This window comes from Canis lupus, assembly GCF_048164855.1.
Source record: "Canis lupus baileyi chromosome 34 unlocalized genomic scaffold, mCanLup2.hap1 SUPER_34_unloc_1, whole genome shotgun sequence".
Taxonomy (NCBI): Eukaryota; Metazoa; Chordata; class Mammalia; order Carnivora; family Canidae; genus Canis; species Canis lupus.
The window spans coordinates 75,260-89,877 of record NW_027326452.1 but is presented as its reverse complement, the minus strand read 5'-3'; the positions used below and the strand labels follow the sequence as shown (position 1 = coordinate 89,877).

The window sequence follows — 14,618 nt, the reverse complement described above, 5'->3', positions numbered from 1 at the left end:
TTTTCATATGCTAACCCTCAATTTTTTCCCTGTTATATGCCTCTTTTACTCAGGAAGCTCCACCAAAATGATGGGATATACCAACAAAAGGAAAACTAAATGGAAGGGAACTTCAACATAATAAAGACCATATATGAAAAGCCTACAGCAAATATCACATTCAGTGGTGAAAGCCTGAAAGCTTTCCCCCAATATCAGGAATAAATATGGAGATAGTGTTCACTGCTTCTATTCAGTGCAAAATCCTAAAAGGTCTAGCCATAGTAATTAGACAAGAAAAAGAAATCTAAGCGGCACCGGGCAGGCTAGGAAGCCTGCCTCTCCCTCTCCCTCTGCCTGCTACTCCCCCTGCTTCTGCTCGCTCGCTCTTTCTCGCTCTCTGTTAAATAAATAAAATCTTAAAAAAAGAAAAGAAAAAGAAATTTAAAAACACGCAAATTGAAAAGAAGTAAAACTATTTGCAGATGACATGATCTTTTATGTAGAAAGACCTAAAGATTAAAAAAAAACTGAGTTAATAAATGAATTCAGTAAAGTTGCAGGATGTGATTTTGAATTTCACATTCAAAAGCCAGATCTGATTTCAACACTAAAAAAAAAAAAACAGTTCCATTTCTCCTCATTAGCAGTGAACAATCAAAAAGGAAATTAAGGAAACAATTCCATTCAATAGCATCCAAAAGAATATAATGCTTAGAAATAAATTTAACCAAGGAGGCAAAAGAAGACACTGAAAACTATAAAACACTGCTGATAAAAAAAGTTAAAGGAAACAAAAACAAATGGAAAGACACCCCACGTTCATGGATTGGAAGAAATAATATTGTTAAGACAACAATGTTATACAAAGCAATCTATAAATTCAATGTAATCCCAATCAAAAGCCTAATGCTGTTTTTTTGCAAAAATGGTAAAACCAAACCTAAAAGTCAAGGGAACCTAAATAGCTAAAGCAGTCTTTAAAAAACAAGAACAAAGTTTGAGGAGTCATACTTCTCAATTTCAAAACTACCACAAAGATAATCAAAATAGTATGGGACTTGTATAAGGGCAGACAAAAAATAATAGAATAAAGAGTCCAAAAATAAACCTCTACATCTATGGCAAATTGATTTTCAACAAGGATACCAAGAACTTTCAATGGGGAAAGAACAATCTCTTCAACAAATGGTGCCCGGAAAACCGGATATCCACATGCAAAAAGAATTAAATTGCACATTACTTTACTTACACCCTATACAAAACTTAACTCAAAATGAATCAAAGACTTAGAGATAACACCATGACATTATTAGATGAAAACAGGGCAAATCTTCATTACCTTGGCTTTGGCAATGGTTTCTTATGATACCAAAAATATAGGCAAGAAAAAATGTATTTGTTGGACTTTATCAAAATTAAAAATGTTTGTGCATTAAAGAACACTATCAAGATGAGTGAAGACAACCCACAGAATGGGAGAAAATATCTGCAAATATTCTATCTGATAAGGGATTAATAGTCACAATATATAAAGAATTCCTACAACTCAACAACAAAAGACTACCCATTTTTTAATGGGCAAAGGACTTGAATAGACATTTCTTAAAATAAATATACAAATTCCCAATAATATGGAAATATGCTAAACATTACTATTAGGGAAATGGAAATCCAAACTATAATGGAATACCATACTTCATACTTACTAGGATATCTATCATAAAAAAACACACAATCACACACAGAAAATAACAAGTATTGGTGGTAATGTGGAGAAGCTGGAATCCTTCTACAGGAGCATAAAATGGTTCAATCTAGGTACAGTTTGGTACTTCCTCTAAAAGTTAAATACAGAATTAGCATGTGACACAGAAATTCCACTCCTAGGTAACCTCCAAAATTAAAACAGGGACTCAGTTACTTGTAAGCCAATATTTATAGCATTTTTCACCATAATCAAAAAGTGGAAACAACCCAAGTGTCCAACAATAGACTTACTGATAAACAAAATGTGGTTATATACACGAATGGAATATTATTCAGCCACAAAAAGGAATGAAGTTCCGACACATGCTACAACATGGATGGACCTTGAACATATTATGCTAAATGTAATAAGCCAAGCACCAAAGTACAAATTTACGATTCCACTTCTCTGAAATACCTAGGAAAGGCAAATTTATATTTGATTAGAAATCGAGAAACCAAAAAGTAGATTAGAGGTTCCTAGGAGCTGGGGAAGTAGGCATGAGGAGGTTACTGCTTAATGGGAACAGTTTTAGTTTGAGATGATGAAAAAGATTTGGAAATGGACAGTAGTAATGGCTGCACATAATTAATGCCACTCAGTGATACACTCGAAGTAGTTAAAATGACAAATTTTATGTTTTGTACAGGTATTTTGTAACAACAACAAAGGAAAACTAGAGTCCAGGAAATAGGTGATCAAACACCAGGGGAAAAAAACTCACAGGATGATGACAGAGAGACGTTTCAGGACAAGAGCAGCAGCAGAATAGTAAGAAAATAGAGTGCTCTGGAAGTGGCAGTGTCAGAAGGAAAATAACAGATCTGATAAACTGTCTGATGTAGGATTTGTGGAATTGACATCATCTTGAGAATCAGCCTGGGGCTTAAGTGTATCACTTTAGTATTTCTTGCATATTGCTTCTTACCCACATCAGCTTCAATCAAGATTTAATAACTGTATTAACTGATTCCTTTGTCCACCTCAAAAACTATTTCAAAAACCATGCAAGACACAGAGGAAGTACAGTTCTTATGCATATGCAGTTGACACACTTACTGAGACAATCCAACTAGTTAGTAATCATGGGATGCCCAGAAAAGATAAAAATAATCAAAACATCTAGGCTTCATTAACAGGGATGACTGCTTTGTTCTTAGCATTATAAATTCAAAAGGAAAGATAAAAAGTGCTTTTTTAGAAAGCAATCTGACATATTTTACACCTATTACCTAAAGAGGTTCAGAAACTTCCTTGAAGTACTCCACTTATAATATTTCTTATGTAATATATTGTGAAAAACTCTCTAAAAATTATAAACAGGGTCCAAAAATAGAATTATTCTCAACAGAAGGTAACATGTCAAGTAACACTATGCTATGATATTTCAAGATTCTGTAAACTTACCTGTTTAGACATATTTTCTGAAAATTTTGCCGATTTTTCTTTTAAAAATGTGACAAGGTCTTTATAAATTTCACTTTTTCTCTCATAATTAATTTCCCCCTCATCTTCTGTTTTGCCCTTTGGAAGAAAAAGTTTGGTGCAATTATTAATGTAGTAGCATTTGAACCTGATCAATACACCACAACCCAAGGCCACATATTGTTTTCTTCTCTTGAGGATCCATGTGGCAGTTTTTATACATCAAAAATATGGGCAGAATTCTTCCTTCTTAAAGTTATCCATTTGTCCGTCCATCCACTCATCCACCCATCCATCATCCATCCATTATGCTTTTACTGAGTACCTCCTATATGCATGTAGGGCATTTTGCTAGTTAGCAAAGAATGGAGAGCTTCCTTCCCTCTGCACTCCTCTAATGCAAAAAAAAACAAAACACACACACACAAAAAAACATTATGACTTCAAGAGAATCTGATGAAGTCATAAAAGGTCCCAAGATTAGAATGCCACCATAGAAAAGCTTGTTTCCATTTGTCACACTCTGTTCTTGTTCTGTGTGTAAAGAGGTTGCTATGGGATTATTTTCTAGAGTTACAACCTCCATGTAAGCACCTGACACTCCAACCTTTTTCTCCATACCTCTTTCTTTTTGTCTCTTTCCTTTCGTCACCTATCCTAATAGAAAAGATTTGGCTCTGCCTTAACCAAATGTATATATAAAAACCCATAGTGTGCTTTTTATATATACGTAACCACACACATACACAAAACATCATATACACCCATATAACTCAGGCGTGCCATGCATTTTGTCGTAATTATTGAATCATGTTCCTTATCTTTCATTCTTGAAATTGAGAGGAACACTTAGATATTTCCATATCAAATAAAGGTATATGTAGATTAGTAGCTCTTGATAGGAACAAAGTGTCCTTGCCCCACTCTAGAAGGTCAAAGTCTCTTATTTTCTGATTGGAAATTTCACTTTCTTAGAGTATCAAAACAAAACAAAGGCTAAATCATATTTAGCTCATCTCCCCCCTCTGTGCAGATATAATCTGAGAAGATCATGCTGAGAAGAAATGCACCATAAGGCAAGTCAGATGAGATGCTTGCTGGTCATCAAGAAAGTGGCACTCACATTTTGAAGCCAATCCAAACCAAGAGGTAGCAATTCTCCCAACAGTCCCCTGTGATGAGGAATCCCCACTAAGGATTTAGGTTCTCCCTGCAGATATTGCCTGTGAGGCCCCACATTACATTGAAGACACCAAGGGCAGGGTTGCCAAGGGGAAAGCTGACCACCTAGTAAGTTCAGTGAACAGGTATGAGACAAAAAATAAAATGTGTTCATGTGGAAGATTCAGAAGGCCACCACCCTGCTTAGTGCTCAGGGGTGGGAATCTGGAATGCTGTGTTTCTCCCTAGTCAGCTTCAGTTAGCAGCAAGTAAAAGGAAGACTGTAAAGCTGGAGGAGGGAGAAAGGGACTGCTCCCAGCTCCTCGTCCCCTGTCCCCAGCAGTGAACCCTGGCAGTGGCAGCTGCTTCCAGTAGCAACAGTTGGTTCCAGTTCCCAGGGGTTTTTCCCTATGTTCCCAGAACCTGGCTCATTACAACTCCTTAGAATCCCATTACAAACCAACCAGGTCTCCCTCTTCCAAGGTCTGGGTCTCAGCTCTGCTGGTTCTGCAAAGATCCTCTCCTCTGAGCTCCTGAGGTACCAGCTCCTGGGCATTGTACTCCTCTGACATCTGGGTGCCAGTTTCATGAGACCCCCTGTGCTCCAGCATAGCCTGGAAGCGACCATTCTTCAGAGATATGGATCCCAGCTCTGTGGGAGTCCCCCCTCTGAACTCCCAAGGGACCATAACCAATGTAAGCAGGGTCCCCTCCTCAGAGGTCTAAGTCCCAGCTCTGCAAGGACATCTTCTGAGACCCTAAGGAACCAGCACAGCCTGGTGGTGCTCCCTCCCCAGACACATGGGTCCCAGCTTCTTGGGGGTGCTTCCTCCAAGCTCCCACATTTTAATTCCTTCCCTTTGTCCTCTCAACACTTAGGGCAAAAGCTATAGTTACTGCTTCTGTGTTACCTCAGCCACCTCTTATTTGCCCGAATACTTGTTTAATTAATTAATTAATTAATCAATCAGTGAACTGATCGTTACAGAGGTTTTCATTTTATAAAGTGGCATGGGTTCCTTTGACGGTCATTTCTTAGAAGACTGATTTAATGACCTGCAATGGGGAACACCGAGGCTCATTCTGAAATGGTTTTGGATTTGCTCAGCAAACACATAGCAAAGGGATCTGCTTCAACCCAACAGAACAGAATCGCATTTTCTGTGGCCATCAGCATTCAGTCCTGGAGACATGCCTGCATTTACAGAGATGGAGCCAAGCACCAAAGACAACATGGTTCTTAAAAAATTACTTACGCCATTTAAAAATACTCCTTCTGTACTACAAGTAACACACAGAGTTTCAACATCATGGGGTTTTACCAGCACGTAACAAATTTCCCCATGAATTTGTCTCCAAGGTGGGGCTCGACATCCATTTGAAAATTCATAATCTGAAACCAATTATCGATCAATTAAAAGGAGCTCTGAAAAATAAAATATGTTATCTTTAAAAAGAAATAAATATGATTACAGTTTTTTTCAAATACTCAATCCTAATGTAGCTATTGAAGCATTTGGAAATAATAATTATTTTACATAACACAAAGCAAATCTGAGAATAATAGAAACCTGAAGTATAGTCAATAGATTCCAAGACAGTTTGTTCTCCTTTTCCTGAGAAATGTTTCAGCAGTTCTATATCGTTCTTAACAGTTGTTGGGTTTAAACAGATTTGTCTGAAATGAATGATAAGAAATGCATTTTAACACTCTAAAAGAGAATCTCCAGAAAACAGATGAAAATATACCATTTTAGCAAGGGGGGGGCTGGTGGGAGGAGGAATATCACTTTTTATAATTAAAATTGTAGTCAAATTATACAACAACAAAAATGTTGCAGTTAGTTTTAGCTGTGTTATAGCCTTACAACACTGTCAAGACATCAAGAAACCAGTGATTCATATTTAATGCAACATTAAATAAACTCGTTTAAAAATTCATTTCATTTCTTAGTGGTAATAGCATAATACTAGAAAAAAAACTACAAAAATGAACAAGTTTTAAACCTTACAAAGTCTACATGATATTTGCATTACTATTTAACCATCTATTTAATTGTCTGAGGAGAGTGAAAATAACAAGGCCACTTCATGTCCTCAGAATCAGGTGAAACCCCATAGAAAGCTCTAGCAAAGCTAACAGTAAATCTTTACATTTTAGAATTAGAAATATCCATGCAATACCCTAAAATCTACTGTTAAATCAATAACAACTCCTATAATTTGTGTATGTTTAAAAAAATTCTGAAAGCATTTTTTGTAACTAACTTTTAGAGGTTTCTTTTTTCTAAAAAGACTCACAATGAAATACGTTTTAGAGAATGATTCAGTAGGTGCAGATCCAGTTGCTTAAGCAGCATGCCAACCTTCATCTTTATCTCACTCTCAGGATCTTCATCTTTGGTAATTTTATCAAGAATATTTACTGTGGATGTGTCTTCTTTCACCGTGTTATAATCCAAACCCAGGATTTTTGTTACAGGATCTCTGTTAGCTGATCAAACAAGTAAATAAATAAAAATGATTCTCTTGTCTTCTGTTGTAAGAAAAATAATGACTAACAAGTCCTCTGAAGCCCACCCAAATGTGCTTCCTTCATTAAGCTTTCTCTCATGGACCCAATTTGAATTAATCTCAACTTCTCAGATTCTACTGCATTTAGGAACTTTCTTGTACTCCTTGAGATTCTCTACCTTGTACTGCAGTATCATCTATCTATATCATATCTCTAATAAGACAAAGAACAAGACATTCTTTTTTTTTCTTTTTTTTTAATTGACTGTAGGGCATTGTCCAGCATGGTCATTCAATTAGTGTATCCAGAATTGATTTGAAGATAGAGAAATACTGGTCTCCTTAGAAGAATCATCACTAGAACTGTGTGTGTGTACGTGTGTGTGTGTGTGTGTATGTAACCACTGAGGCTTAGTGTTCACAAATGCTTTCTTTCCAAAACAGCATGGTTTTCTCAGTCTAAAGATCTACCACCAGTCTTTTCCACCTGTTCAAAGTGCTTATATTTTCTTTCTTTTTTTTTTAATTTTTTTTATTTATTTATGATAGGCACGCAGTGAAAGAGAGAGAGAGAGAGAGAGGCAGAGACACAGGCAGAGGGAGAAGCAGGCTCCATGCACCGGGAGCCCGACATGGGATTCAATCCTGTGTCTCCAGGATCGCGCCCTGGGCCAAAGGCAGGCGCCAAACCGCTGCACCACCAGGGATCCCTCAAAATGCTTATATTTTCTTTTTTTTTTTTTTAAGAAATATTCTTTTTTTTTAATATTTATTTATTTATTTATTTATTTATGAATGATAGACACACAGTGAGAGAGAGAGAGGCAGAGACATAGGCAGAGGGAGAAGCAGGCTCCACGCACCGGGAGCCCGACGTGGGATTCGATCCCGGGTCTCCAGGATCGCACCCTGGGCCAAAGGCAGGCGCTAAACCGTTGCGCCACCCAGGGATCCCAATGCTTATATTTTCAATGCCTTTTTATGTTCAAGTTGGAAAAACAAATCTGGCCAGTACTCACACACATACCAAAGTTACAGTGAAAAACTCCAATACTAATTCATGATCAAGGCTGACATAGCTGTGAAAGTAGACTCTAGAGATGGTTAAAACAGAATTTGGTGAAAGCCAAAGAACCATGTAGTTGCAAGTGAGGAAGAAGAGGGCAAAGCCATATTTGGAAAGGAGGAATTTAAATAAGATGAAATATATATGTATTTGAACAAGGAGGCCCATGGGACTAGTTCAGAAAGCTCCACCTGATTGAAATGAGAGAAGCACAGTGATGGCATTAACTCTGCAGTGGGAGATGGACTCTGGCACCAGGAAATAGCAGAAAAGGCTTAGGGCTTCTTAGAAAAAAACACACAAGGGGAGGGGCAGGGAAAAGAGATCTAGGAATCATCTACTTTTTGAGCATCTCAATCATCCTTACAGCAGTCATCTCATTAAGACTCATGGAAAAAGGTATTATATGAATTCTGGGGAAAGACACAAACCTGCCCCCCAAATTGCCCTGCACCATGGAATCTGGACCCAAAACTAAGAGTTGTACCTAGAGCTCTTACAGAAAGGACAAAATGCAGCAAAGGATACACATTTAGCCAAACTAGATATATAGCAGCCAGTCTATGTATTAAGTTCATGCACTAAGTTGAAATTAATGCTATTACCAACCTCCTTGAATTCAACTTTACTCTTAAGATTTCATTCCTCCTCAGCAGGGTAGCTATGAGGTATAGATAGATAGATAGCCTAATAATGAAGAGTAGGCAAGAGAGAAGAAAAGGCTGCTGTCCTAAGGTTCACATCTTTTTTTAAAAAAATATTTTATTTATTTACTCATTCATTAGAGTCATAGGGAGAGAGGCAGAGACACAGGCAGAGGCAGAGGGAGAAGGAGGCTGCAGGCAAGGAGCCCGATGTGGGACTCTGATCCCGGGTCTCCAAGATCACACCCTGGGCTGAAGGCAGACGCTTAACCGCTGAGCCACCCAGGCATCTCATAAGATTTACATCCTAAAGAATATTTTTTTTAAAGGTTCATCTTCCCACGTCATAGCAGTAGACACAGCAAAGAATGATTAGAGGCAAGACCAGGCACCTCATGCTTGAGTCCTTCTAGTCACATGATTCCAAACAGGCAAAACATGTATATGACACCATTACGTACTGTTAGGTATTTCTACTCATAAGAAAAATTCAGAAAACAATTGCTCCAGGCAATTGGTCACATTCTTTTACGCATGTTAGATGCTTAGACAATAATGAAAATCTACATCCTTAATGAAGAGGAAAACGTTTCCCATTGAGTGAATGTAACTACCTCCACAAAGCTATGCAACCTACAAAGGAACATTACTGAGACCAATGGAAAGTGAGATTACTCTGGGCTATCTTTGCTGCATACATTTTAGAGGAAACCGAGCATCATCCGTCACAGCAGGCCTGAGGGTAGAGGGTGGAGTTTGGTGCAGGCCCCACTAATCTGTCTTCTCTCCTGTGTAGACCTTAGAGGATACAGGCCTCTGGTCTTTCCAGAAGTGAGGAAGCCTCTCTTTAAACCACATGCTAAAATTAGAAATCTAGAAGCTTGCTAGTGGTAAAGTATTAGGCCTTTCATTTTAAAGTAGAAACTTGATATGAGCATGACATTCAGCCAAGAAAAATGAATGACATTTTTAAAAAGTCGAACATAGGACTTTTTGCCTTTTAGGTCACGGAACTTTTTTCAAGAGACTGCAACTCCCCCTCCCCCATGATTATGTTTCTAAAAGTTCAAGTCATAGACTGGAGCATAAATATCACCTTTGATACAAGCCTGTGCTTCCTTCAGCTTTCTGTCTTTGGCAATAAGCAGCAAACGTGACAGCTGCCCCAAGCTCCTGATCTTAATGTGTGGCACAGAGAGAAACAACAAAGGCTGCCCATCTTTATCAACTTCTTCTGACTTGACTGTTGTTTCACTAGGAAATAAAAATAAATAAATAAATAAATAAAATCTTAAGGTTACCTGGATGCTAGTGAAGTTAAACATAAGACATTTTGACAAATCATCCCTCTGGCTCATTATAAAACACAAAATATAAGTACTTCTTGTTAAAAGCTCATGTCTTTTCCTCATTTGTCCACACTCAGATCCCTAAGTTCCCAGGCTTATTAGCAACCATAGTTAGCAACATGATATACCCAGGAAGAACATGAATACTTACATGAACTCAATCACAGTTTTTGGTTTTGTTTTTCTAACAATGTGTTGGACAACTTTAAAAAAATCACTGGTTCTACAGGACCATTCATGTTTTGGGGATTTCTAAAGTTATTTTATTTATAAAGTTTACACCACAGTAATTAGTGGTTAGAAATCTTCTTGGCTACTCTGTGCTTATGAACAAAAAGCTATAAAAAAGAGAAAGAGAGAGAGACAAACTAGGTTCCCTCTGTGGATTGTTTTCCCACTCCAAATCCCCTAATTTGGTTTACTTTAGGATAATAAGCAGTTTTTCTAAATGGACTTTTCCTGATCAGAAATTTCTGGGTCTCCTAGATTTGTCTTTCTGCCCATTTTAATTATTTTTTTAGGTCAGCATTTAAGAAATATTAAGATGTTTTTACGGCAGTCATATTTCTATAGATTTCTACCACGTACAACATTAACTAAGCTACCTAGGTTTTTATTAGATATGGATATCCCTGGAAAAACTGCTCTCCTCTTAAGACCTGATCTAACATATTTTAAATTGTAAGGCAGATAAACAGATGTGGTGTATTGCCAGTTCATCAGAAAAAGTAAACCTGACAGACTCAGACTCAGATGTACTACCAGCACGATTTCACTAGAAAAGGAAGAAGATAGAGATCATGGAGGCAGACTAGTGGCTTGCCACGGATGTCCACATCCTAACACCCGAGGCCCACAAATGCCTTATCTTACATGGCAAGAGAGACCATGCAGATGGATTAAGTTAAGGATCTTGAGATGGGAAGACTATTCTGAAATGTGCAGGAGGGTCAAGTCAGAAAAGCCAACGTGACATGAAAACAGGGTTCAGAGTAACACAGAGCCAGAAGCTATGGAATGTAGGTGGCCTCCAGAAGCTGGAGAAGACAAGAATGGATCTTCCTTCAGCCCCCAGAAGGAACACAGCCCTGCCAACGCCTTGATTTTAACCCTACACACTTATTTTAGTCTTTTCACCTCCAGAACCCTAAGAAATTAAATCTGCATTATTTTAAGTCACGAAGTATGTGAAAATTTGTTACAGCAGCAATAGGAGGCTAACACAGGGACTTTTACAGGCTTTCCCACTGTTCTTCCAGCAGTAACTTTCATAGTAACTCACATAGGAAGTAACTTACATAGTAATTGTACACAGAAGGTACTCAATAAATAGAAGAGGAATAAATGAATAGAAGATTTCTAGGCTGACCAGTGATGTGTGTTGTATACAAAATGTGTGTTTTCTCTAAAATAAAGCTTTTGGAATAATGTCTTCAGGTTTGAGATTTCTTAAAGGTCTGTGCCGGGTTGGTCACATGTGCTAAGTGGATGATGACAAGACTAAGTTATAAGCTGACTGAATGCCAACAATATCAAGCCACTGAACTTGAGAAGGTGAAACTCCTGGTAAGATATGGGAGAAGTCAAGGGCACAGGACACATATTTCATTGCTCCCACCAGTTGAAGCCTGTAACTCAGCAAAGCAGTAGGAACTAAATGCCAGCTCCAGGGAGGATGTGGAAGAGCAGGTTTGTTTCGGGGTTTGCAGTTTCTAATACTGGAAGAAAGAGATTTTGGAAAGAAAAAATACTATGCCCATCTTGTGAGGTCAAGATAAATGTGCTGCAAATGAAATCCACTGACCTGATCAAAAGACTTTCAAACTGTAATTGTGGAGGGCAGCTGAAAATACTATAGCTTTATGCTATAAGGTGAGAGAGCAGAAAAATGTCACATTTATTTCATCCCCAGTGTCTAGTTTAGTGTCCAGAACATAGTAATTACTCAATAAATGAGCCTAAAAAATAACAAGAGATATAAAGCTACAGTTGCAAAACTAGTTAGTAATTCTCAGGAACAAAAAACAAAGAGCTCAAGTAACAAACGTTATGGCCATCGATTTTAATAGCATAACTTGGACATTTCACCAAAATATGGGGCACCCATGTGGCTCTGTTGGTTAAGTGTCTGACTCTTGGTTTCTGATCAGGTCGTGATCTCAGGGTCATGAGATCAAGCCCTGGTTGAGCTCCACAGTCAGTGAGGCGTCTGCTTGTCCCTCTCCCTTTGTTCCACCCCCCCATCTGCTTGCTCTCTCTCTCTCTCTCTCAAATAAATAAAATCTTTTAGAAAAGAAGTTTTACCAAAACATAATAATTATCATCTCATAAAACAATACAATTTTAAGATCAGAGATCATGTAACTGATCCTTCATGACATTGATAAGAGAACTAGAACAAGAAGGTAAAAGGATCAAACAATGCCCATTACCAAGGAGTATTGGGAAGTCAACAATAAAAAAGATGCCTGTAGAGATTTACAAAAGAAAACTAGGAATCAGAAAGGTATGAATTGTGAGGGCGGTGGGCAGGACAGGGGGAAGAGGGTCACTGCTCGGGGCTCAACTCCTCATCTACACAGCACTCCTACCAGGAGAGAATTTTGTCCCAACTCAGACATATCATTGAGACAGCAGAGAGACATTAGAAGCTAAACTATCACAGTATTAAAGCTGACATGAGTCAAAATCGTAATTTTACCAAAAAAGAAAAGAACTGATAATAACATTGTCACTAAGTGATTCTGAACACTTATCCAGTCTTTATATTTCCTGAGCTACATTCTAATGAGTCAAAGCAACTGAGCTCTGTATACCACCACCATATGGTGTTAATCATTGAAGGGTGTCATTTGTCCTTAGCTTACAGTGGACTTGGGTTTCATTCTGGAGTGTTTTAGAAAGATTAGTTATCTCATTCTGTCTGATAAGAACAAAAGCAATTGAAAATGGTAATACAAGGAGACCTATGATTTCCATTAGAATGAAAGTGGAGTTATTTTCCCCAAAACAATGAACACGGAAAGACGATGACCAGTGTTATTATAGAATGAAGGGTTGTACATTGGAAATGATTCTAAAAGAAAAGAGTAAGTCATCTAACATGTGGACAGTGCCATGCCTATCTACTCAACAATGATCTGCACAAAAGAAGATGGGTGACGACATGTAAAACCTTTTTTCAGTGCGTGATGAGCAGATCAGTTTCAATGTCAGATGTCTGTTAGCCTAATTCAGAAGAAGGCTGATCAATTTTTTAAGGACTGCCGCAAAGAGTACATTTGGAGATGTGCAACATCAAATGAGAAATGAGGCCTCAAGTGCGAATATAAAAGAGATCAACAAAAGAGGGTAGCTTACTTACTTCAACAGACTTTCCATGTAAATAAAACTGACTTGTTTTGGAACAAAAGGCTGAGAGAACATATAGTCCCAAGAGGAAGAAGAAATATCCTAAAACATCCAATAATATTGTGGTTTGGTAGAAATGCATCCAGAGGCTCCAAACTCAAAGCCTTTATGATGACTTAGGTATCCATATTTATGTGGACTTACAGAGCTGAATCCTATCTGAAAGGACAGCAGTTGACCCTCCACCCTTTAAATAAATGAATAAAAGGTGTCCTAAGGGCCAGCAGCCTAAGCAAGAACAGTGCATGTGTACAAAAGGGCAAAGAATGAGGTAGCCGGGACTCTTTTAATGGTACGTTCTTCCAGCCATTGAGGGCATCTCTGGTCTATATCACTTTTGTTATGTTGGTGGACACAGCATACCAAGTGGCTATGGGTTGCTGACAGTTCTTTGGTTTGGGGGGGTGGGCGTAGAGCAAGGGGAGTGGTCAAGACTTGGATGTGTAAACATTTAGAATTTTCCATAACTACCAAAATCTCAGCTGTATCCTTTGCCTTCTTCAGGACTATCAGTACCCACCTGGTTTTCATCCAGCCACAATGGCATGGTTTCCTTCAACTACAACAAATGTTACTTTCAGACCCTCTTTTCCCTTCCGACATCAAAGATATCACCAATAAAAGTCAGAAATAAGAATAATGGATAGAAAAACTGGCCCAAGGAAAAGGTGTCCAGTAAATTTGACAGAAGGAAGACAATCAAGAGGTAGTTGGTTCAAAACATATATGTGCCAAAATGTTGAGACTTCCTGCTTAAGAGGGACCTCTATGCATAAAGACTGTATGAAAAAAAAAAAAAAGACTGTATGCAGAGGTATAAGAATGGAAATAGAGCAAAAAGCAATTGGATAAGGATAAAGAAAGAGAAACAGTGATATGATTGAGGTATGTGTAACAGCCCACCTAAGTAGGTTGCAGATGTGGTCAAGTTTGTCCTTGGAACACAAAATAAATAGAGGTAAGATACAATGACGCTCTTGATACTCTTATGACATCTGCTTTAAATCCATCTCTGTACTAAGTAGTTCATATGTTTTTGAACTATATGGTTTTGCAGATGAGTTCATCTTTCAAAGGTTAGAAAAAACAACATGTGACACTACACTGAACTTAAGTGGGAGCAATGAATAATGACAAGCACTTTGGGAGGAAGTGACCATAGGCAGAGTTAGAAATAAAATACAATTTTAGAAAAAGGCTTCAGGAAATTCAGAGAGAAGGTAGAGCATGACAACAGAACCAAACACTCCTGAAATACAGTTCAAAAAAGGTTTTTCAGTACTAAAAATGAAATTCAGAGTTTATTCTCACAAATAATC

At 37.9% G+C, this 14,618-nt stretch overlaps 1 protein-coding gene and 1 long non-coding RNA gene across 17 annotated transcripts in view; one reads left to right on the top strand and one right to left on the bottom strand.

Moving 5' to 3' along the window:
• The window catches only part of LOC140629666 (outer dynein arm-docking complex subunit 2-like), a 172,821-nt gene that overhangs the window by 117,134 nt on the left and 41,069 nt on the right, over window positions 1-14,618 (bottom strand). For 11 of the 14 annotated variants that reach the window (XM_072819195.1, XM_072819196.1, XM_072819197.1 and 8 more), the window contains 5 exons: window positions 9,636-9,793; window positions 6,617-6,809; window positions 5,887-5,993; window positions 5,572-5,708; window positions 3,137-3,253 (listed from right to left, as the gene is read on the bottom strand). In XM_072819195.1, coding sequence (XP_072675296.1) covers window positions 3,137-3,253; window positions 5,572-5,708; window positions 5,887-5,993; window positions 6,617-6,809; window positions 9,636-9,793 — 712 coding nt within the window. Of the gene's footprint in view, window positions 1-3,136; window positions 3,254-3,479; window positions 3,619-5,571; window positions 5,709-5,886; window positions 5,994-6,616; window positions 6,810-9,635; window positions 9,794-14,618 lie in introns of those variants that run through there. The other 3 variants (XM_072819200.1, XM_072819198.1, XM_072819201.1) reach the window with 3 other exon arrangements.
• LOC140629667 (uncharacterized) lies at window positions 3,650-5,682 on the top strand. Of its 3 annotated transcripts, none has more exons than XR_012027494.1 (3): window positions 3,650-3,740; window positions 4,188-4,303; window positions 5,424-5,682. It is a non-coding gene; the product is annotated as an uncharacterized lncRNA (long non-coding RNA). The 3 variants fall into 3 exon arrangements; XR_012027493.1 differs by having other exon boundaries at window positions 4,188-4,461; XR_012027492.1 differs by having other exon boundaries at window positions 4,188-4,853.